At 42.4% G+C, this 25,623-nt stretch overlaps 1 protein-coding gene and 1 long non-coding RNA gene across 2 annotated transcripts; one reads left to right on the plus strand and one right to left on the minus strand.

Annotated features, from left to right (window-relative positions):
- Window positions 1-1,891: 1,891 nt before the first annotated feature.
- On the plus strand, window positions 1,892-21,912 carry LOC124040311 (stonin-1-like). Its single transcript, XM_046357376.1, has 7 exons — window positions 1,892-2,088; window positions 15,111-16,416; window positions 16,580-16,777; window positions 18,104-18,244; window positions 18,448-18,967; window positions 19,343-19,545; window positions 19,848-21,912. The coding sequence occupies exons 2-7, from the start codon at window positions 15,211-15,213 to the stop codon at window positions 19,911-19,913; spliced, it is 2,334 nt and encodes a 777-aa protein (XP_046213332.1). The 5' UTR covers window positions 1,892-2,088; window positions 15,111-15,210; the 3' UTR covers window positions 19,914-21,912.
- LOC124040312 lies at window positions 17,874-24,265 on the minus strand. Its single transcript, XR_006839701.1, has 3 exons — window positions 23,866-24,265; window positions 23,671-23,764; window positions 17,874-18,230 (listed from the first exon to the last, which is right to left on the minus strand). It is a non-coding gene; the product is annotated as an uncharacterized LOC124040312 (long non-coding RNA).
- Window positions 24,266-25,623: the final 1,358 nt, after the last annotated feature.

Here is a 25,623-nt window from a genome sequence, read left to right on the forward strand (position 1 = left end):
CCACTCGCACATGTGAGCTATTTTTGTTGCAGGTGCATGGTAACAGTTGAATAATATGAGAAAAAAGAACCTGCACACCGCTCTTGCTAGTATTCAACACTGCTCTTTAATAAGCTTTACCCATCGGCCTCAAGGCCTTTGTCAGAGCCTTTGCAACCACTCACACTACCACCCATAATAATAGTTGGCAGTTCCAGGATGATGGCCCTTACAGACTTGTTGCCAGCTGCACTATTACTTCTTCAGCAAAGAACAGGATAAACCCTGATCACATTCATGTTGTCAGTGGGCCCTTGGCCCACTGTGACTAGGTGTTCTCATCCAAATACTCCTCGCTCTGTCCTCTCCATCTCTTACTGAATGTTCTCATCCAACTACTAGGGTTGTCCAACTGAATGTATTCAACTGAAAGGTATTCAACTTCCACATTTCACCCAACCCCTCTGAATCAGAGCGGTGCAGGGGGCTGCCTCAATCGACATCCATGTCTTCAGCGTCCGGGGAACAGTGGATTAACTGCCTTGCTCAGGGGCATAACTACATATTTTTTCCTTGTCAGCTCGGGGATTCGATCCAGCCCAACGCTCTAACCCCTAGGCTACCTGCCACCCTTCTCTCTGTGACAATGTTCTCATCCAACTACTACCTCTCTTCTCTCTGACTGAATGTCCTCATCTAACTTCTATCTCTCTTCTCTCTCTGTGACACTGTTCTCATCCAAATACTACCTCTCTCTGTTTGCATTGTGTTTGTTTTGGGTCTGTTCCAAAGGGGCTAAATGACCTTGTATTGTGTTAGGCTGAAGGTTGGCCATAACCCATAGCCATCCTCCTCCTCCCCTCTGAAGAGTGCTATGTTATCCCGTTTATCCACCCTCCTCCACTCATCTGTTATCGGACAGAACAGAAAGAAAAGGGGGATACCTAGTTAGTTGTACAACTGAATGTCTTCCGCATTTAACCCAACCCCTCTGAAACAGAGGTGCAGGGGGCTGCTTTAATCCACGTCTTCAGCGCCCGGGGAACAGAGGAAAACCACTTCAGTTTGTGTTGATATTGGTTTAATTTAATTTAGTGTGTATGTGTATGTGAGAGAGTGTGATTCTTGTCTGGACCAACTCCAGATGACAGCACTTCAATGATTTATCTTCAACCCTTTAATTATCTCCCATCCAACCGCTGACCCCTCCCTTGGTGAGTAATCTCTAGTCATCCACGCCTAATTGTCCCACCCTAGCATCAGACCTCTGTCACTGTGTGAACCACTACCCTTTTTTATCATGGAGTCATATGAACATGTCTGCCAGAATTCAGCTCAAATTCTCCATCTCCGCTCAAATCTCTTTCTCACTTCAGATTTTTCTCTTTGGTCATAATTTATAGTCTCCAGTCTCCATAGCTTGTAACTAGGACTAGCCCACTGTGAGGTTAAGAGGTTAATTGACAGACAACCTTGTCCTAATCAGTGTGTGAGTGAGTTGACTGGGGTGGAACGAGGTTCTTTGACAGACAACCCAGTCCTTGTCCTAATCCAATTTCTAAATGTCCCACCTGGAACGTAAAAAAAAAAGAGTCAGAATGTCTAGAATGTGCTTTACTACTTATTACCGTTTTACTTAGTTGGTGGATATCAACCAAAAATATTATATTCATAAAGCTTCCAACTAGGCTATCTACTCGTAATGTATGCTAATGGATCTTTGCGCTCGCAACAATGCAGCCTGATGTTTTATCGTGTGTGTTATTGTAGCCAAATCATAAGCTTTGTCTACTTCACCGGACACTCATAACATTGGCAAAAACAAACTCCCTGTCACACCAAAAGCATCGTCATCATTCGGCCAGATGAGATGTGGGAGGAGAATATGGGCATCCTCGGTTCATTCCTTCACTCGCCCCACTTCATTTCTCTAGCAGGGACGTCCCGTTAACGGGAGGGCTGAAAGGGGATAGCAAATCAGATGCATTTTCTCTCTCCCTCTGCCATTTTGAGAGAAACCTGTCGGCCTCGCATATTGGGATTTCTGCTGTTTTAACGGAAAATAAGAATCATGACCTGATTGTTGTTATTTCGGGATTTGTGTAGAACGTGAGTATTGTTTTGTTTCGTTGCAAGTTTCCACCAGAGAGTCAGTTGACAACTTCCATCTCATTGCTCCGTCAAAACAACCTACCGTAGAAGAAGCAAGCAAGGCTACAACAATAGCTAACTTCTAACTTGTTACCACACACTGTGCAAAGTTGTTTATTCTATAAAATATGTATTATATTCTTAGTGGAAAATCTTGACTATCATGGCCATTGATATTTCTTGAACGAGTGGACTTTGCGTTTATAACGGTAGCATATAATTAACCATTTTAAAACGGTCATATTCTTTGCTGACAAACTACAACGAAAGTCATAGGTCGAATGACAATACAACAAATACGCTGGTAGGATAGCCTCATTCTCATTTCGTGACATTGCATTGAAAACAACATCGTTCCTGTCCTGATGTTGAGACCAGAGTTCCTCCGGCGGTAATGAGTCATGGACGATCACAGCACGGTTGAATTATTACCGAGACCAATGCACAGTCTGCGTTGTAGCAAAACATGGAAAAACAACGATTGTCACTATGCACCGTTTCACAGAAGGATGCGGTAGGACCAAAATTCAGCATTTTGTTGTCTCATTATATGTCCATTTTCAAACCACTAGGTCAGACGTCACTCAGCAATACATTCTTGTACACTGGACATAGACTTGGCGTATGTCACTCAAAAGCAATACATCAGCTATAGCAGAGACTCTTTCAAACAGGATGGTGTCCACACATAGTGCCTGCTAAACATGTATTGGTTGATAAACAATAGCAGTTGTAATTTAGGATCTGAATTTGATCACACTGTTGCAGGATTACTTTCCTTAAATGCAGGAAATCTTTAACTTGTATTAACTTGAAACATATTATTTGAGGTTTTAAAAGGCTTCTGAAGTTTGTAATTTCCAATATGAAATGTTCCCTTCTGAAAAATGCATCAGCCCCTACAAAAATGGCCATTAATTATAATCCACATAATATTTCCTGATGCTGCTGGATTATTTTCCTGCTGTAGCAAACTGGCTCAAATGAAGATCCTTTGCTCCAGAGTGGCACAGCGGTCAGATCACTGCATCTCAGTGCAAGAGGCGTCACTACAGTCCCTGGATTGAATCCAGGCTGTATCACATCCGGCTGTGATTGTGAGTCCCAATAGGGTGGTGCACAATTGGCCCAGCATCATCCGGGTTTGCCTGGGTAGGCCGTCGTTGTAAATAAGAATTTGATCTTAACTGACTTGCCTAGTTAGATAAAGGTTACATTTACAATTTAAAAAAATAGTGTATATATATATATATATATGGGGCATTGAAAACTCAGCCTTGTGTAGATTTTGCCACGAGGAAACAGAATCAATAGAAAACATCTTCTGGTACTGTCCATCGGTTGCTCGCTTTTGGAGTCAGGTCCAGGAATGGGTATGTCATAATATCAGGGTTCAGATGGACCTGGAAACTGTATTGTTAGGGGGATCTGAAAAACCATGATCAGTCAATGGGAACTATCATTATACTCTTGCGTAAAGTATTTAGTTTTAGCGAAATATCGGTAGACATTTTACAAATAGGGAGGTTCAGGACCGTTGTAAGACATTATAGTAAAATGGAGGGATGTAATTGCAAAAGGAAATTGCAAAATCGCATTATACTGGGAAAGATGGGCTAATGTGTGGACATCGGAGGGTTTGGGGTTAAGATCAGAATGATGGTGGATTGGCCGTTATGGGTGAAAATCAAGCACTTGAAGAGGAAATTAGGAATAGGTATAATTATTTAACTACAGGTACCATAGGTATAAGGGAAAATAGCTGTAAATAGACGTATTCTTGTCCGTTAGTTTACTTCTGGATCAGAAAACCAGTCAGTATCTGGTGTGACCACCATTTGCCTCATGTAGCGCGACACTTGTCCTTTGCATAGAGTTGATCAGGCTGTTGATTGTGGCCAGTGGGAATGTTGTCTCACTCGTCAATGGCTGTGCGAAGTTGCTAGATATTGTCGGGAACTGGAACACGCTGTCGTACACGTCAATCCAGAGCCTCCCACACATGCTTAATAGGGGACATGTCTGGTGAGTATGCAGGATATGGAAGAACTGGGACATTTTCAACTCAAGGAATTGTGTACAGATCCCTGTGAAATGGTGCCGTGCATTATTAGGCTGAAACATGAGCTGATGGCAGTGGATAAATGGGCCTCAGGATCTCATCACGGTGTCTCTGTGCATTCAAATTGTCATTGATAAAATGCAATTGTGTGTGTTGTCTGTAGCTTATGCCTGCCCATATCATAACCCCAATGTCACCATGGGGCACTCTGTAATAACCATTGACAACAGCAAACCGCTCGCCCACACAACGCCATAGACACTGCCTGCCATTTACCCGGTACAGTTGAAACTGGGATTAATTCGTGAAGAGCACACTTCTCCAGCGTGCCAGTGGCCATCGAAGATGAGCATTTGCCCACTGAAGACTGTTACGACGCCGGACTGCAGTCAGGTTAAGACCCTGGTGAGGACGATGAGCTTGCAGATGAGCTTCCCTGAGACGGTTTCTGACAGTTTGTGCATTAATTATTTGGTTGTGCAAACCCAGTTTCATCAGGTGTCCAGGTGGCTGGCCTCAGATGATCCCACAGGTGAAGAAGCCGGATGTGGAGGTCCTGGGCTGGCATGGTTACATGTGGTCTGTGGTTGTGAGGCCGGTTGGACACACTGCCAAACTCTCTAAAATGACATTGGAGGCAGCTTATGGTAGAGAAATGAACATTAAATTCATTAAATTCTCTGGCAACAGCTCTGGTGGACATTCCTGCAGTCAGCATGCCAATTGCACGATCCCTCAAAACTTGAGACATCTGTGGCATTGTGACAAAACTCCTTTCATTGCCCCCAGCACAAGGTGCACCTGTGTAATGACCATGCTGTTTAATATGCCACACCTGTCTGGTGGATTGATTATCTTGGCAAAGGCTCACTAAAAGGGATGTAAACAAATTTGTGTAGAAAAGTTGCGAGAAATAGCTTTTTGTGCATATGGAACATTTCTGGAATCTTTTATTTCAGCTCATGAAACATGGGACCAACACTTTACATTTTGAGTTTGTATTTTTGTTCAGTATATCGGCAATATTAAAGCTGATCTGTTTGAGTGGTTACATTTCTTCAGCGCCATCCCTCAGCTGTGTCCCCTTTGTTATCATTCGACCTGCAGATTGGCCCTTTTATCAAGTCATTGATTTGTTCTAATCAAGCCATGCTGATCTAAGTTGCCAGTGGGACATCTAGAGGACACGGTGTCAGCACAGGGTCAACACTGATGGCTATAAAGGCATTATCAAGATCTACAGATCATAGTGTGTTTATCTTTATGTTTACATCAACACTCTTGTTTACATTTGGTCATAATCAAGATGGGAGGGAGACATCATAAGAATACCCACAACTTCACAAACGACACCGTTTTTGCAAAGGTACTGTAGGGACTCTATATTTGATTCCCCGTTTAAATGCCTGAATTAAATGCCTGAATTCAGCACAGTAGCAGGGGGAATAGCAGGGCATAGCAGTACTTGTAGGGGGCATGAATCTCTTCTTTGGTCACAGCAGGGAGTATTTGATTCCAGATTACATTCTTTATTCTGCTATTAAGTATTCTGTCAAAGTTTGGAAGCAAATACGATACTGTAAAACGCTCAAGAAGACAGTAGTCGAATATGCATTCATGTACATTTCCACTGGCTGAACACGTTAAATAGGGTCACGATGACAACCTTCAAAGGGGCAATCTGGAATATGACCACTTGTTTTGATAAACAACTGAATGATGGAACTGGAGAAATGTTACCACTCCCAAATAATTCATAGACAAAGCTATGGATGCAAGTAGGAATAGCTATGGATCAAGTAAGAAAATAAATCTGTCTGTGACTCACTCAACTCACTTCTGCAGCAAGCGTCTGACAGTTTTAAAGACTAGACAACGAGACGGTTCTTTATTTAACAAGGGAAGTCACATCTCTTTTCTAAATGTGGCTTTTTTGTCTCTCACTCATCAAGTCATTGTCTTGTGACTGTTTGGAAAGAGTCTCTGCCAGAAAATACATAACCTAGAGTTAAAAAGTTATCTTAGCTATCTTGTAGGTGCTTTGAACTTGGCGTCTCCCTATATCTTGATTCATGGGGACAAGGGCTGTCTTTCTCCCACTTCAAGTCATTATAAAAGGATGATTTATATCATGTGAGACTAAACATTACTGGAAAGCGAGCGATCATATCATGCAAACATTATGAACATATACTTATTTAGTTATTAGACCACTGAGCATGCTTGCCCTTACAACATTTATATTTTAGTCATTTAGCAGACACTTTTATCCAGAGTGACTTACATGAGCAATTAGGGTTAAGTGCCTTGCTCAAGGACACAGACAGATTTTTCACCTAGTCAGTTCGGGGATTCAACCAGTGAACTTTCGGTTACTGACCCAACTATCTTAACCGCTAGGCTACATGCCAACAAAAGAGTTTCATACAGTAAGGGATGGTTTCCGGACACAGATGACATTTTGTGTCTGGGAAACCATGCCTAAAAAGCAAGCTCAATGGAGAAGTTCCATTTAAAATGCTTTTTAGTCCTAGATTAGGCTTAATTGGTGTCCCTAACCCTAAAAGTTTGGGCTTCAAATCGTAAATCAGCTGACACGAGCAACCAAACCTGAGTGACATGTACAGTACAGTTCAAAAGTTTGGGGTCACTTAGAAATGTCCTTGTCTTTGAAAGAAAAGCTATTTTTTTGTCCATTAAAATAACATAAATCAGACATACTGTGTAGACATTGCTAATGTTGTAAATGACTATTGTAGCTGGAAATGGCAGATTTTTTATGGACTATCTACATAGGCCCATATGAGTAACCATCACTCCTGTGTTCCAATGGCACCCTGTGTTAGCTAATCGAAGTTTATCATTTTTAAAGGCTAATTGATCATTAGAAAACCCTTTTGCAATTATGTTAGTACAGCTGAAAACTGTTGTTCTGATTAAAGAAGCAATTAAACTCGCCATTCTTTAGACTAGTTGAGTATCTGGAGCATCAGCATTTGTGGGTTCGATTACAGGCTCAAAATGGCCAGAAACAAAGCACTTTCTTCTGAAACTCGTCAGTCTATTCTTGTTCTGAGAAATTAAGGCTAACGAGTTTCAGAAGAAATGTCTTTGTTTCTAGCCATTTTGAGCCTGTAATCAAACCCACAAATGTTGATGCTCCAGATACTCAACTAGTTTAAAGAAGGTCAGTTTTATTGGCTTTTTAATCAGAACAATAGATTTCAGCTGTGCTAACAATTGCAAACATGTCCTCTAATAATTAACTAACACAACGTGCCATTGGAACACAGGAGTGATGGTTGCTGATAATGGGCCTCTGTACGCCTATGTAGATATTCCATTAAAATCTGCCGTTTCCAGCTAAAATAGTCATTTACAACATTAACAATGCCTACACTGTATTTCTGATCAATGCCTACACTGTATTTCTGATCAATTTGATGTTATTTTAATGGAGAAAAATTTGCTTTTTTTTCTGTGACCCCAAACTCTTGAACGGAAGTGTACAGTGTAATCACTGTCATTTACAGTGTATGAGAACCCATTGACAGACTGACATTGAGTTGATGTTTGCTGTGTGTGTGTGTGTGTGTGTGTGTGTGTGTGTGCAGAAGCAGTAGAGTTGGCTGGTATTTCCTGTGTGCATGCTGCTCTGTCCCTTAGGAATGATTAGAATGTCTGTTCTTTTCTGCCTTTGTAGATTTAGTAACCTTTCATTCCCCCTGCTACTAGCCTGGTCAGAACTCCTGCTAGTGTGACAATACATCTAGGACCAGGATATTTCTCTGCTCCATCTCTTTGGAACAGGCTGATGGAGGTGGCAGTACTGTTTGGAAGTGAACTGCAGGAGTTGCCAGTATTGGCCTGGAGCAAGGTTCAGTTAGCCTCGATACGAGGTTCTTCCTCCCTAAAGTCCACATTCTATCATATCAACAGGCCTGAATCAATGGGATATGAGTAAAATTGTTTTCTCAAAAAAAATTGTAATTAATTATGTTCAAAAGCAGCTTTTCTGTGTAGGAATGGTGTGGGTGTACCTCAACAACAGAATGGTGTGGGCGAACCCCAACAACAGAATGGCGTGGGCGAACCCCAACAACAGAATGGCGTGGGCGAACCCCAACAACAGAATGGCGTGGGCGAACCCCAACAACAGAATGGCGTGGGCGAACCCCAACAACAGAATGGCGTGGGCGAACCCCAACAACAGAATGGCGTGGGCGAACCCCAACAACAGAATGGCGTGGGCGAACCCAACAACAGAATGGCGTGGGCGAACCCCAACAACAGAATGGCGTGGGCGTACCCCAACAACAGAATGGCGTGGGCGAACCCCAACAACAGAATGGCGTGGGCGAACCCCAACAACAGAATGGCGTGGGCGAACCCCAACAACAGAATGGTGTGGGCGAACCCCAACAACAGAATGGTGTGGGCGAACCCCAACAACAGAATGGTGTGGGCGAACCCCAACAACAGAATGGCGTGGGCGAACCCCAACAACAGAATGGCGTGGGCGAACCCCAACAACAGAATGGCGTGGGCGAACCCCAACAACAGAATGGCGTGGGCCTACCCCACCAACAGAATGGCGTGGGCGAACCCCAACAACAGAATGGCGTGGGCGAACCCCAACAACAGAATGGCGTGGGCGAACCCCAACAACAGAATGGCGTGGGCGAACCCCAACAACAGAATGGTGTGGGCGAACCCCAACAACAGAATGGTGTGGGCGTATATAGTGGTCATAAAAAATTATTAGTAGGCCGCTGATTGGCCAGCTCATCCTGCTCAGGAGGATGACATCATCTTCTGAGGAGATAGCAAGCATTTTTTAAATGGTCTGTTTGAGATACACGTTCGAGGTGGGGCTTTTGAAGTGTTTTTTCCCCTCCAATTTATGCGCTGGCCACAAAACACTAGTATAAGAGGAGTCAACAACATTATTTGGGTATGAGTTAAGAGAATATTAACTTTTAAGTGAGATTTTCACTGGAAAGTTACTTGAAAACTGCAACATTGTCTCTGTATCATGGAAAAATGTGTAGAGTAGAAGGAAATTAACTTTAAAACTACAAAAATTATGCCTAATCCTCATGACAAAATGTGGTGAATAGCATGAGATCAGCTATAAAACAGCAAACTTTTTTCTCTGCCCCATAGTAAAACGTGTTGAAATGCAGGAAGTTAGGGGTTCTTTCCACTTGTACTGTGTTTTCAAAATACCCCTCCATTTACCCCTTATTATGCCTCGAGAGGGGTATTTTAAGTAATGTCAAACTGTAGAATTGTAGGAAATTATTTGTAAAGTAAATACACCCGTTGATTCATTATGATCTAAAATGAAAAACTGATCCTAGATCAGCATTCCTACTCTGAGATGCTACCTTGGGTTCCTACAGCCCCTGAGCTCCATTCATATACTTTATTATAGCATCAAGGGAAACTTGCCCTATTATATTTAACCAATTATTTAACCAATTGACTGAAACCAGTTGATCTGCCTCTGTCTGGGTGTTACTACTGTCATTAATGCTGCTGCTGCTGGCAAGAGCAGTGTTGCCAGCGTGTCACAGCCAAGGAACAATTGGCTGCTGAGGTTGACTGGGAATCAATTGCTAGATGGTATGTTGATTACAGCGTGACTGCTCTCCATTCTGCCATATTCTCTAACTTTGAAATCTTTAACAGCTGGGGTCGAGGCTAGGGTGGAGGACATGAATGACATCAGAGCTCAGGATAATGTACTAGCCTATATTTTGAATTGCCTGGTCCCAGATCTGTCAGTGATGTCTTGCAAATCAGATCTGGGACCAGGCTATATTTCCACAGCTCTTAAGAAACTGCTACCATTTACATTTACATTTAAGTCATTTAGCAGACGCTCTTATCCAGAGCGACTTACAAATTGGTGCATTCACCTTATGACATCCAGTGGGACAGTCACTTAACAATAGTGCATCTAAAACTTAGGGGGGGGGTGGGGTGAGAGGGATTACTTAACCTATCCTAGGTATTCCTTAAAGAGGTGGGGTTTCAGGTGTCTCCGGAAGGTGGTGATTGACTCCGCTGTCCTGGCGTCGTGAGGGAGTTTGTTCCACCATTGGGGGGGCCAGGGCAGCGAACAGTTTTGACTGGGCTGAGCGGGAGCTGTACTTCCTCAGTGGTAGGGAGGCGAGCAGGCCAGAGGTGGATGAACGCAGTGCCCTTGTTTGGGTGTAGGGCCTGATCAGAGCCTGGAGGTACTGAGGTGCCGTTCCCCTCACAGCTCCGTAGGCAAGCACCATGGTCTTGTAGCGGATGCGAGCTTCAACTGGAAGCCAGTGGAGAGAACGGAGGAGCGGGGTGACGTGAGAGAACTTGGGAAGGTTGAACACCAGACGGGCTGCGGCGTTCTGGATGAGTTGAAGGGGTTTAATGGCACAGGCAGGGAGCCCAGCCAACAGCGAGTTGCAGTAATCCAGACGGGAGATGACAAGTGCCTGGATTAGGACCTGCGCCGCTTCCTGTGTGAGGCTATGCAGTAACCATTGTATTAGATTTTTCCACCATCCGGCTCTTTCTCTAGAAATTAGTCTGGGAATGAGGTTTACATTACACTACGGTGTATGTACAAAGGTATGTGGACACCCCTTCCAATTAGTGTATTTGACTATTTCAGCCACACCGGTTGCTGACGGGTCTTTAAAAATAGACCACGCAGCCATTTAATCTCCATAGACAAACATTGGCAGTAGAATGGCCTTACTTAAGAGCTCATTGACTTTCAGCACGGCACCGTCATAGGATAACACCTTTCCAAAAAGTCTGTCAAATTTATGCCCTGCTAGAACTGCCCCGGTCAACTGTAAATGGTGTAATTGTGAAGTGAAAACGTTTAGGAGCGACAACGGTTCAGCCACGAAGTGGTAGGCCACACAAGCTCACAGAACGGGAACGCAGAGTGCTGAAGCGCGTACAAATCATATGTCCTCAGTTGCAACACTCACTAACGATCTCCAAACAGCCTTTGGAAGCAACGTCAGCACAAGCACTGTTTGTCTAGAGCTTCATGGAATGGGTTTCCATGGCCGAGCAGCCGCACACAAGCCTAAAATCATCATGCTCAATGCCAAGTGTCAGCTGGAATGGTGTACAGCTCGCGCCATTGGACTCATTAGAAACACATTTTCTGGACAAATCTGGGTTTGCGGATGCCAAGAAAACACAACCTGCCCGAATGCATAGTGTCAACTGTAAAGGTTGGTGGAGGAGGAATACTGGTCTGGGGCTGTTTTTTCATGGTTCGGGCTAGGCCCCATAGTTCCAGTGAAGGGAAATCTTAATGCTGCAGCATAGAATGACATTTTAGACGATTCTGTGCTTCCAACTTTGTGGCAACAATCTGGAGAAGGCCCTTTCCTATTTCAGCATGACAATGCTCCTGTGCACAAAGCGAGGTCCATACAGAAATGGTTTGTCAAGATTGGTGTGGAAGAACTTGACTGGCCTGCACAGAGCCCTGACCTCCAACCCATCAAACACCTTTGGGATGAATAGGCCTGGCTCGCAGTCGGCATTCCAAATCACTCAACACCAGCGCCCGACCTCACTAATGCGGCTGTGGCTGAATGGAAACAATTCCCTGCAGCAATGTTCCAACTAGAGGTCGACCGATTAATCAGAATGGCTGATTAATTAGGGCCGATTTCAGGTTTTCATAACAATCGGATATCGGTAATTGTGGATGCCGAATTTTCCTTTTTTTTTACACCTTTATTTAACCTTCATTTAACTAGGCAAGTCAGTTAAGAACACATTCTTATTTTCAATGATGGCCTAGGAACAGTGGATTAACTGCCTTGCCCTGGACAGAACAACATATTTTTACCTTGTCAGCTCAGGGATTCAATCTTGCAACCTTACGGTTAACTAGTCCAACGCTCTAACCACCTGCCTCACGAGGAGCCCGTCTGTTACGCGAATGCAGTAAGAAGCCAAGGTAAGTTGCTAGCTAGCATTAAACTTAATCAATCATAATCACTAGTTATAACTACATATGGTTGATGATATATTTTTAAACCTGCATATTTAGCTAAAAGAAATCCAGGTTAGCAGGCAATATTAACCAGGTGAAATTGTGTCACTTCTCTTGCATTCATTTTTTATTTAACTAGGCAAGTCAGTTAAGAACAAATTCTTATTTTCAATGATGGCCTAGGAACAGTGGGTTTAACTGCCTGTTCAGGGGCAGAACGACAGATTTGTACCTTGTCAGCTCGGGGGTTTGAACTTGCAACCTTCCGGTTACTAGTCCAACGCTCTAACCACTAGGCTATCCTGCAGCCCCAAGAGCAGTGTTGCCAGCAATTTATGGCACGCAGAGTCAGGGTATATGCAACAGCTTGGGCCACCTGGCTCATACCGAACTAATTTGCCAGAATTCTACGTAATTATGAGATAACATTGAAGGTTGTGCAATGTAACAGGATGCCATCCATCAGTCTAAAATAAGGAAAGGTTCCGTATTTCACTGAAAGAATAAACGTCTTGTTTTCGAGATGATAGTTTCCGGATTTGACTATATTAATGACCTAAGGCTCGCATTTCTGTGTGTTATTATGTTAGAATTAAGTCTATGATTTGATAGAGCAGTCTGACTGAGCGATGGTAGGCACCAGCAGGCTCATAAGCATTCATTCAAACAGCACTTTAGTGCGTTTGACTTCAAGCCTATCAACTCCTGAGATTAGGCTGGTGTAACGATGTGATGCGAAATGGCTAGCTAGTTAGTGGGGTGCGCGCTAATAGCGTTTCAAACATCACTCGCTCTGAGACTTGGAGTAGTTGTTCCCCTTGCTCTGCATGAGTAACACTGCTGTTACTCGAGGGTGGCTGTTGTCGTTGTGTTGCTGGTTCGAGCCCAAGTAGGCGTAAGGAGAGGTACGGAAGCAATACTGTTACACTGGCAATACTAATACTTAAGTGTCTTTAAGAACATCCTATAGTCAAAGATATATGAAATACAAATGGTATAGAGAGAAATAGTCCTATAATAACTACAACCTAAAACTTCTTAACTGGGAATATTGAAGACTCATGTTAAAAGGAACCACCAGCTTTCATATGTTCTGAGCAAGGAACTTAAACGTTAGCTTGCTTACATGGCACATATTGCACTTTTACTTTCTTCTCCAACACTTTATTTTTGCATTATTTAAACCAAATTGAACATGTTTCATTATTTGAGGCTAAATTTATTTTATTGATGTATTATATCAAGTTAAAATAAGTGTTAATTCAGTATTGTTGTAATTGTCATTATTACAAGTAATTAAAAAAAAAATGTCCGATTTAATTGCTATCGTCTTTTTTTGTCCTCCAATAATCGGTATCGGCGTTGAAAAATTATAATCGGTCGACCTCTAATTCCAACATCTAATGGAAAGCCTTCCCAGAAGAGTGGAGGGTGTTATAGCAGCAAAGGCAGCACCAACTCAATATTAATGCGCATGATTTTGGAATAAGATGTTCAACAAGCAGGTGTCCACATACTGTTGGTCTTATAGTGTGTGTCTTTGGTCTTGTTGTGTGTGTGTGTGTGTGTGTGTGTGTGTGTGTGTGTGTGTGTATATATATATATATATATATATATATATATATATATATATATATATATATATATATATATATATATATATATATATATATATGGAGGTGTAACTAACTAAGTCCTATGAAGACATTCATTATGCTTGGATTTTCCAATTCCCATTACACCACAACACAGTAGGGTCTGTGCCTCATATCTCACCAGCTGTTAAATAATCCAGAACCCTCACACCAGCTGTTAAATAATCCAGAACCCTCACACCAGCTGTTAAATAATCCAGAACCCTCACACCAGCTGTTAAATAATCCAGAACCCTCACACCAGCTGTTCCAGTGTTCCACAGCCTAGTTATCACAGATGGCTTCTTACTGATTGGTTCTCTGCTCGAGTGCCAGTGACACGTTTCCTGAATCCTACCCAGGCTTTGGGTTCCCCTCCAACCAATCCCAATTCAGTTCAGCCTTCTACATTTCCTACCAGAGCATGGTATTTTCATCCAACACAATTTATCTACAAATTCCAAAACCCTACATTTTATTCCAACTCCACTTTATTCCAAATTTCACCACCTTTGAATAGGAGGGCGCTGACGCCTGAAGTTCAACCCAAATTGAAATTGACCACAATTCCTCTGGTAGTGGCTGACAGAGCAGAGCTGTACCTCTCTGCATTTTCATTCAACAAGGCTGCAACTGTAGCGTTTAGCCAAATGTTACTCAGCAGTGTCCACTAGCATATTCAGTGTTTCTATATTTATCCTACTCAATTCCAGTGAGAGAACACATGGAGTGTGTGTGGTTGACTGGTGACAAGACACAGCAAAGAGTTGTACTATATTTTTTCCTCCAATCATGTATTTTACTTGAATTTACTCCTAGCACAAAGTGCATTATTGTAAATATAACCACATGGAGCCAGTTGCTGAATTGCCACAAATAAAAAGGAAAAAAGAAACACACCAACACACCAGCTATTAAATAATTAAACCAACAGTCATGTGGGAAATTTAATGTCGCCGAGTGGCTAAGAGGGGACATCTAACTGCACTGTGTTGCCAGATTTTCATGACACTTTGCAGGTGAATCTGAGCAAAAATCCCCCTCCAATCTACTAAAAGTAGCCCATGAAACAACCCTATCTGGCAACACTAACTGTAGATGTCTCTTAGGCCAGAATGCTCACAAGGGGACACTGTAGGGTCATTTCTCGGTGTACACAAGAGATAACTGATATCTTTCAAAGCAAATGCATCAATATATAATAACTGTAGATATTATTTTCTGATACTCTGTGTGTTCTAATCTATGACTATGTTCTGTTCAGTGTTTCAGCAGGGAATACCCTTGTGGCGGAGTCTGAGGATAACGCCAACAACAGAAGCAGGAAGTGCTGACTTGAACCTTGACACCAAACAACCAAAGCCATGTGCTCCGTGAACAATCCAAACTGGGTGACCTTCGAGGATGAGGGGAGAACGTCTACGTCTCCTTCTTTTGCCTCAACCCCCTTGAAGATCCCAGAGAGTGGGACAAAGTTGGCCACAACACCCCTGAAGTCACCAGGGGCAAAGACAAGTTCACCCCCTTCCTTTGCCTCTACACCCCTGAAGACAGCCCCAGGTAGTGTGACAACGACAGGGTTAAAGACAATCCCCCGTCCCAATGGACTAAAGCTGATACTGCCCCCAGTGGGAGATCCATCCTGGATCTTCAGCAGTTCCCTTGAATCCAGCTCCCCTCCAATGCACTTTAACCTCAATGGAAGTTCCTGTGTGCCCTGCAACACTCCTCTTTGCACTCCGGTGAGGGAGGTTCCTCCTACCGGCGCGTTACCTTTCCATTGCAGGCCCTGGGATCAGCACGATTTCTTCAGTAGTTTTTCCAGTTCATCCTCTGCCTCTGTGCCTTATTCTTCTTCTCCCCCTGGCCCAGACCAGGCCACCACTACCGGCACCACCACACATATTCAGGGTGACGTCTCTGTCTCCGATGGCCCCAGTACCTTCCCCTCCTTCCAGGGGGACCCGGGACATTTCAACCCATTCTGGGAGGGGGCTGGTGGGCATAGCGTGGACTCTGGGAGCTCATCTTCCGACTCCGAGGCTGGAGGTTCTAGTCTGCCTCGCTTCTTCATTCGGACGAAAGAAGGCAACAAGCCTCCTCGACCAGACCACCTCCAGAGCTCCTACTCCTACATCTGCCACAAGCTGGAGGGCCTGCGGGCCGAGGAAGACAATGACACAGAGGAAGGAGTAGGGATGGAGAGGGGGGAGAGGAGAGGAGTAAGAGACAGGGAGGCAGCCAAGGAGGGACCATCCCCAGCCTTTGTCTCTCACGGTCTGTTCCGTAGCGAGAAGAGAGACGGCTGGTCTTTAATGCTGAGGATCCCAGAGAAGAAAAACCGAATGTCGTCCCGACAGTGGGGCCCCATTTACCTGCGTTTGCTGTCTGGAGGTGTGCTCCAGATGTACTATGAGAAAGGACTGGAGAAGCCCTTCAAAGAGTTCCAGCTGCAGCCTCACTGCAGGTTGTCAGATCTCAAGCTAGAAAGCAATGGAGAGCCTCGCAAGATCCAGACAGTTAAGGTGGAGCACGTGTCTTACACAGAGAAGAAGCGTTACCACCCCAAGGTAATGTTGTGCTCCCCCCGAGCACAATTGAGGTTTTTAAATCACATTTAAAACACACCTTTGTAGCTTGGCGTTTAATCAATCAATGATATTACTGTTATAGATGTCATCATATTGTTTTACTGTGTGACGTGATTTTAAATGCATAAAGTTTGATTTGAAGCTGGAGGTGTCCCACGAGGCAGAGGTGGAGCAGCTGCTGAAGTTTGGAACCACGGAACACGGCGACATGGAGGACCTTTTCGAAACTATGGAGGAGGAGCTTCTCAGGCTGGCGCCGCCGCTGTTGCAGAAACGGCACTACGACGAACAGGAGATGACACTGCAGATCACAGACCACCTCTGGGTGCAGCTGGACAAGGTGCATGTACTTCTTCTTCCACTACCATACAACTACTGTAAGACAGTTGGCGCAAGCACACATTTTGGTCAGGAAATGTAACTTTGCTAGTGTAGTTCATTGGTATTTCAGCATTATTACATGTTTGAATTTTTTACATAAAAAAAAAAAAAAGAATATCCAAAACATACAATATACTTGCAGTGAAGCCGCTCAACAACTACACCACACCAGTCATTCATTCAACAGACTCCCATTCAGGGCGACACACAGAAGCATCCAGGGTCAAAGCCCTGCACAAGGGCATGTCGACCGATCTCTCACAAGACAAAAAACAGGGACACGAATCCTCTAAGATCCCCCCCCACAGTTCCCCAATAGCTGCCCCTCAACCATCCGAGACCCCTCCCACACCCCCCCAATAATAAAAAAATTAATGAATTCCATTCCCCACCCCCAAGAAGCCCCCCAAGAAGCACCCCAATGCGCCAACAACCAAGAATATTAACTAAAGAGAAAAAAGACAAAGGAAAACAGAAAACAATGCAAAAAAAATAAAATAAGTACATCAAAGGACAACTAAAATCATAACAGCAAGGCCAACTGTTTGTTTGAGTGCCTGTCTGGCACTATTTACATGTGTGTATTGAATGAGAGTGTGTGTATATGGATGTGTACAAACACCTGCATGGCATCAGCCTCTGGCAAACCGGCATTAGCTGTAAAAACACTGCCCCTCAGTGTCATTCTTTTTATTCTGTTTTATTTGGACTTTTATCTTTGACTATCATTCTATCTCCCGCCCAGCAACTCCACTCCCACATCCCATCCATCTCTGCTGGCCTCCCGCTTTGGATTTCTACACCACATATCTTTCAACTATGCTGGGATGTTGAATGTACAATTTCAATCTATCGAATAGAATCTACAGATTGCGAGTTGAAGATAAATACTTTTCCTAAGAGTATTATTATATTAGTAATTGACTGACCCGGTCTATCCAGATATCCTAACAGTACTATTTCCAGGGTAAATTTTAGATCAATGTTGTGCATTTTCAGCCATACTTCTCTCTGAGAAGTAGCAGTTATTTACTATTTTACACCTGGGGTTGCTATACATTACAGGTTCTTAAAATCAGGCGTTATTAAAAACTATTTTATTAATTGCTGTTACTTATTATACAACACATTGATGGAAATGTATACCCTTATTATTTAGGCTATGAATGTCTTTTCCTAAAATCTTTCACATAAAAATGATATTTGTATATATTGCATGCCCCTTGGGGATCCTTTTTGCCACTCCACCTCTCATTTGCTAAAATCAGAGGATATATTTTTCAAGGACGGTGTATTGATGGACCGGGCGGCCATGACGAGGATCCACTGCCTGGCGTTCCTCAATGGCCCAGGGGAGTGTTTCCTGGCTCTCAACGACTTGGGGCTTCTCCGCTTCGACGCCAGCTACGGCTCTGGCTCAGAGGAGGTTTAGTATTAGTTTCTTAACATGCATATCAACACACAAACAACATTTTAACATGCATAACAACTAAACATACAATTTGAACACACACATCAATGCACAATTTTAACACCCATCAACACAAACATACAATTTTAACATAAGTAAAATCATCCAGGATGACCAAAAAAAATCAAGATATGTCTATTGCCATTGTGGTCTTTCAGGATGACCTCCTGGAGGGCTGGATGGAGATCAGTGACTGCCACTTCCACAAGTGCATCAACGACTTGGAGTTCCACAGGTCTCGGCTGCTCAAGTTCTCTCCTCCGGACGCCTGTAGAGTAGAACTGATGCGCTACAAGACATTAGCCCTGGGAAGTACCGAGCTGCCCTTCTCCGTCAAAGCTGTGGTGACTGTCCAAGGGGCCTACGTGGAACTCCAAGCCTTTCTCAACATGTCAGCCATCTTCCCATCATTTATCAGCGTGTCGGAGACTCAGCCACTCTGCGAGAATGTCCTGATCCGTGTGCCGGTACCGGGGGACTGGGTGAAGGTGTCGCGTACAGTGACGTTGCTACGACGTAAGTCACTGACGGCCAGGATGAACCGGAACGCGTGTCTGGGGTCAGTCAGCGCTTCAGAGTCACAGCCAGTCATGCAGGTTACCGTGGGGACGGTCAAGTATGAGAATGTGTACTCAGCCATAGTGTGGAGGATCGACAGACTGCCTGCTAAGAACATGGGTAAGGACTAAGGAAGAGTTTGGCTGTCTATTGATGATGGCGGTCTATTGATTTTCATATGGAATGCTGGTTTATTCTGACAATAGTGGCTTTATTTTACATGTTATAATTACAACTTACCGAAATAGGTTTCCAAATAGTCTATGTGAATTGTAACTTATGTTCCCTAATCAGTTTAGCTACAATACATATTATTTATAGTATTATGGTTTGTTATACTATTGCTTGGCTAAATATTAAATTCCAATTGACTGACGTTAGTGATTTGTTTGCATTGTGCCAGAGGATGGAAACATGTATCTATCAGATTCTGCTCATATTGCTCCCCCAAGTGGTATAGATTGCTAACTACACATTCTCCTTTTTACCTCACAGCAGTGGACCATCCCCATACCTTCTCCTGTAAGTTAGAGCTTGGTTCAGACCAGGAGATTCCCAGTGACTGGTACCCGTTTGTCACAATGGAGTGTGACATGGTGGGGGCCGTAGTTTCACAGACCAGAGTGACGTCACTGGGCACAGAGAGTGACATTCAGCCTCAGAAACATGTCACCAGTAGGACCCACTATCATTGTCAGGTAAGAACTGAGATATTATTAGTTAAGTTTAATATCTATAATGTTTAGTATTTTTTTGCTGTTTAATATCTATAATGCTGTTGTAGACTATTTAAATCTATTTCCCAAGCAGAATCATGCTTTGTGATTAAGGGTGCAGGGTATTTTTTATACTGTAGTTATTACTGTGACACCAGCTGACCTTACACTATAGGACCAGCCTAGGCATGTGCTGTAGTGTATCAAAATCTTCTATCGTTGTCATGCCATCGTGATTATTCCATATCTAATGAAACAACCGTATCGCTCTGTCCTTTTTATAGGTAGAAATTGAGAAGAAGTGGATTGAGACAGAAGCACAAGGGCAATCAGGCTGCACAACACAGTAATGATTATGATCAAGGAAGTCTTAAAGGATCAAGTCTCACATTACCATACTCCCAAGTCTCGTTAGTTGTAAGGAAGCCTGGAATTGAGGCTATACACTAGATGCCTATTTCCTTGGTCCAAGACATTTTTGCCAACCAAACTCATCCTCGCTGTTTCAATACAAGGACAAATGTTTGAAAGGGACATAATCTACATGTGGCTGATGAACAATTGTGCTTTTATATTTTGTGTTTGTGGTGTACACTTTATCACCTTTAAGTCTGTCATAATATTGTTTGGTCCTATTGTACTCCTGTATGTATGGATATTAACATGTTGTATATCCTGGGTGCCAGACATGACAAGAGAGCAGAAACAGACTGGCAGCCAGGCTAGTTCTAACCTGCACGGTAGAATAGAATTAGGCTACAACAAACAAATATATTATGATTGGAAGAACAAACAACCGAACACACAGCCCTACCATCACAATGCACTTTACATTTCTCTCAGAAGATTATTCATTGTGAAATGACAGGCGGTTGAAGAAGCTCTCTTTATAAAAGAGTAAATACCACATAATCTTGTAGGCTTGTATTTAACACACCCAAAAGGACTGGTTTTCCAGACACAGATTAGGCACAGGAGGCTGCTGAGGGGAGGACAGCTCATAATAATGGCTGGAATGGAGCAAATGGAATGGCATCAAACACATGGAAACCATGGAAACCATGTGTTTGATACCATTCCACCTATTCTGCTACTGCCATTACCACAAGCCCGTCCTCCCCAATTAAGGTGCCACCAACCTCATGTGAGATTAGGCTAAATCTAGTCCTCTGTAGCTCAGTTGGCAGTTGCAACGCCAGGATAGTGAGTTTGATTCCCGGGACCACCCATACATAAAATATACTGTATGCATGCATGACTAAGTCGCTTTGGATAAAAGCATCTGCTAAATGGCATATATTATTATTATTATATAAAAAGCACCTTCAATGTAGATTCTCAATTGAGCTTGCTTTTCGGTCCAGGACAAGGCTCTATCTGTCTCTGGGAAACAACCCATAGTGTTTCCAAACACTATCTGGAATGAATTTCCAATTAAGACAATTAGGCTAATTATATAAAATGTCCTGTCATTTGTTGACTAGCTAGCTGACCATGGTCCTTTTGCACAGCTAAGCATGTGCACTCATCTATTATTATATAAGTCAATATCATTGACTTATGGTTATATGAAGTAGCCCACATACATTATGGTCTCATGTACTTGCCACGCCAGGGCTGTGGGTTCGATTCCCACGGGGGGACCAGCACAAATGTATGCACTCACTACTGTAAGTCATTCTGGATACGAGTGTCTGCTAAATGACTAAAATGTATTACTAATTACAATATTTCAGAGGGGGCTCTAGAGATGCAGCAATGGTCTGCGCTCACTAAAGAAACTATATAACTACATTTATTAAATGTGTTGTATGTGTATATGAATTAAGTGGTAGTTATTAACAAAACAAATTAAATATATCTGCATTTTATGCCTGTGTATGTGAAATGGTAGAGGTGTAGATCAAAAGTTGCAACCTGGTCTCACAGCATTTTGTATTATTTTGATAGTAAATCCAGGACAAACCATTTAGCATGATATGTTATGTTTCATGTGATATGCATTCATTTGCGGATGTCCATCATACATTTACGGGGTTCGTACAGACAATGGCAAGTCAAATCCAAGGACTTTCAATAACTTTTTCAAGCACTAGTATTTATTTTCAATGACCATCCATTTGTAATATTTCCTATTATGTAATTGTTCTAGTCACCACCAGATAGCAGTATATTGCCACAATCTTGTAAAAAAAACTAAAAACGTACTATTCATCACTACCTTACAAGTTCTACTCAATAATACGTGTTTCACTACTTATTTACTACATACATGAGTGATATGTCAGTACTGATGATGTTGACTGATTTCCTTACAAATTGTAAGTCAGTAAAATCTTTGAAATTGTTGCATGTTGTGTTTATATTTTTGTTCAGTGCACATTATAATAATATTAAATTGTCTTTATATTAAAATTCTCTATATATTTCACTAAATGTTAGGTCCCGTAGGCTCTCTCAACACAATGACATGAAAGTGAATTTTAACAGTGTAAAAGGTCCTTAGTTGACTCTAAAATGTTGTATCCTATACCCATTTGAAGAGAAACAAGTTATTGTGTTTGATAACATTAAAGATGATCTCATGAGACCCTATTTAAAATTTTAGGGGACCCCACATGGGTCAAGGACCCCAAGTTTGGGAACCACTGTCCTACTAACCTCTCCCTGCTTGCTTCAATGCTTCCTCTCTCTGTGCATCTCTTTTACCTTCATTGCAGCCTGACTCATCACTGTCTATCTCACTACTCTCAGTAAAGAAAATGTATTTTGTTATGAGAACTTATAGCCCATCCTTTGATTATAGCTAGCTTAATTTTAGTCAACTGCTCCTGCTGAGGTCATGCTCTGTTCAACGTTAGAAGCTAACTTCATCCTTCTAGCCAGCAAGCTATAGCTAGAGCCCTTGAGCTAACTATCTAGCTAGACATCTGACTGAAATATCAGCGACTATTTACCAGTTGTAAACTCATTCTCCGAGAGTCCGTTTTAATTTTTATTTGGGGAATGTCTGTTGACACGGAAAAAAAATCCCACTCTGCCATTTACCACTGTAGGTCTGGGCTGAGGAAGTTTGTTTTACCTCTAGGCCTGTCACGGGCAGAGTGGTGAATGAATGTGCTGCTAACAAGGCAAATCCAAGGCAGCTGGTGAACATAACGAGCATACATGAATCATTCATGATTCAACTCGTTAGCAAAGGTAGGCACAATTAGAACTCTGATCAAGAATCCTTCTGAGCATTTTCAACGCTAGGAACACAATAATGGGTAAATGTTAATTAACAAAATAAAAAAGGTGAGTGAACACTATATAAAAAGGTGCGTAAACTGCATTTACCCTCCTCTACATCCCTGGTTAGGTCTGGCAAAACCAATTTATAAACATCAATATCCTGCCAGGCAAGTTTTAATCTACATTTGCCAGGCATTTTAGCTATCGATGTTTGAAGCATTCAGTTCAGTACCTGTCTGGCTGAGTGGAATGAGCGAGCTCATCTGGCAACCAGAGCGCAAAAATGTATTTCCATGACCAATACGTTAATCTAATATTTTTCATATTAACATATTTTATCATTTTCTGTTCTCTCATTTTAATTGAAGTACTTTTCAAGTACCAACTTGATAATATCTGAGGTATTCCGGTACTTGAATTTCAGAGTGCCAAATTCATGTACTTTAAGCACCTCAACTGTAATTCTTAACATACCCTGGTACAATATGTTAAGAATTACAGTTCGTATGATATGAATTTCAATTTGTTGTGGCTAACCTTAGCTAGGCTAGGGTTTGGAGTTAGGTTAAGGGTTATTATAAGGCTAGGGGAAGGGTTAAGGTTAGGGTTAGCTAAATAGTTGCAAAGTAGCCAAAAAGTAGTAAGTAGTTGCTAATTAGCTAAAGTTGTCAGTGATGAGATTTGAACACGCACCCCTTGGGTTGATAGACTTTTGCATTACACGCCCAACATTCTTAAGTAATCTTCTGTTTTATGTAACTATATCAAACGTAACATCATTCTAATTTCATGTTCTGGATTTACATTTACTATGTTACTTCTAGTCTGAGACCAGGCTGCAACCAGATGTCAAGAATAAAATGTCATACTCACCTATGTTGGAATGAACAGCCCCTCCAGACTAGCCTACTATTTCAGCCGTTTCTATCTAATGAAACCAGATATAAACTTCAGTATCAATGTCCACCTAGGAAAGAAAGACCAACCGATGATGTGTCAACAATGAAATATGTGTCTGTTACATGCGCGAGCTATTGAGCTGCCCAGCTAGTTAGCTATTTTGCTTACCTCGCGCCTGTTATCAAAACCAAGGGAGCCGATCGTCTGGTCCCTCAAAATGTTGTCAAATTCAAGCCATGTGGTTAAATGGATATGTATATTGTTGTTTGGGTTAGTTAGTAACGTTATCATTTGTCACAACAACATAGCCACGTCACTAACGTTACTCTTCTTAATTGCAAAACTGTCTCCTTCTTTCCTTGTATCCTCCTTTAAAAACCCTCTAACCGAAGTTATCTAGGACTGGAGGACCATGGCCTTTAATTAAGACCTGAGACAGGTGAGTGGGACTTTACCTGGACTAATGATTTGTATACCGGGGTGGTGAGATACATTGAGTAAATTGACAAAACAGACCATCTTATGGGACTCCTTTTCACATGCGACCGCGGTGGGTCTGTGTAAACTATGCGATTATATTAGAGACAGGTTTACAGCAGCGAATGTCATCTATTAATTTACTGTTATAGTATTTCTAATTACTAGCAGCCATGTCAACCAGGGATTTTCTTTCTCTCAATTTATGATAGAACATTCCTATATTTTCTGCTTTACTGTGTCTCTTTACCTGAATTGTTAGGGTTTTCTTTTCATCACAAGAAAAAAATCTTATTTTGCTGAAATAGATATAATTCAATTGTGTTTCCTTTGAAAAAATGGGCCTGGCTGGGAATAGAACATTCCGTTTTCTGCCTGAGTGTGGCGCTGTTAATCGCTATTGTCTGAATTATTTTGTGACCTGAACAAAACTCATTTTACTCAACTAGAGATGGAATTAAATGGTGTTTATTTTCAAATGTGTGACTGGCTGACATGAAAAATACAATAAGGGGAAAGGATCCACAGACACCAGAGGCTGATAGTCTTTCTGCACATCTCTTTATTACAATGTTGGCTGCTATGGTTAACACACACACATGACATTGAATGCTACCTGAATTGACTCAGCAATGTCAAACAGGTGTGTGTGTGTGTGTGTTAGTCAGTTTATCCAGTGTCCACAGCAACACTATTAATTATTCTCTACTCCAAGTGCATGTGGTGTACTATGCTCTTAGTGATGCCCTCACTTTTACTTAACACTTATTTTTCTTAAAGCAAATTTAATTTGACTAACCCTGTCTAGAACTGCGAGGAGTGACAGCGTAAACTACATTGCTAGCTACCATGACAAAGACCAAAGCCAGCGGGAGTACCGTTGAGGACAGTGGTGTCTCTATCACACATGAAGGATATTTTTCAATTAACAAAAAGAGACCTTCTTGTTACAATAAGGAAATGGCTTCAAGTGTTTTGTCCAAATACTTTTAGATTCTACTAATAAAAGAATGGACGACCTGACCAGAGAGGTCCAGGACCTGAAGAACAGTTTGCAGTTCTCCCAGGGTCAGCTCGATTAGTTGAAACAGGGAAATTTTCTCTAAGAAATTGAAGATTGACCACAGGAAGATTGAGGTGGAGTGCGCCCGGAGGACTGGAAAACCCACCACCGGCCCAGGACGATGGTGGTCAAGTTCCTGAGGTTCAAGAACAAGGTAGCTCTTCTGGAAAGAGCCAAGAACTTGAGAGGAACGTATATCTTCCTCAACCAGGACTATCTTGAAGCTGTGCGCCAGAAGAGGAAAGAACTGATTCTAGCCATGAAAGCTGCCAGAGTGTGTGGGGACATTGCTTACATCCGCTATGACAGGCTCATTGTCCACCCTCCCTCCCAGAAGCCTCGAAGGGATGAGAGAGCCAAGCCTATGGGTTCGTAGCTTCAACCCC

This window comes from Oncorhynchus gorbuscha, linkage group LG07, assembly GCF_021184085.1.
Source record: "Oncorhynchus gorbuscha isolate QuinsamMale2020 ecotype Even-year linkage group LG07, OgorEven_v1.0, whole genome shotgun sequence".
Lineage (NCBI taxonomy): Eukaryota > Metazoa > Chordata > Actinopteri > Salmoniformes > Salmonidae > Oncorhynchus > Oncorhynchus gorbuscha.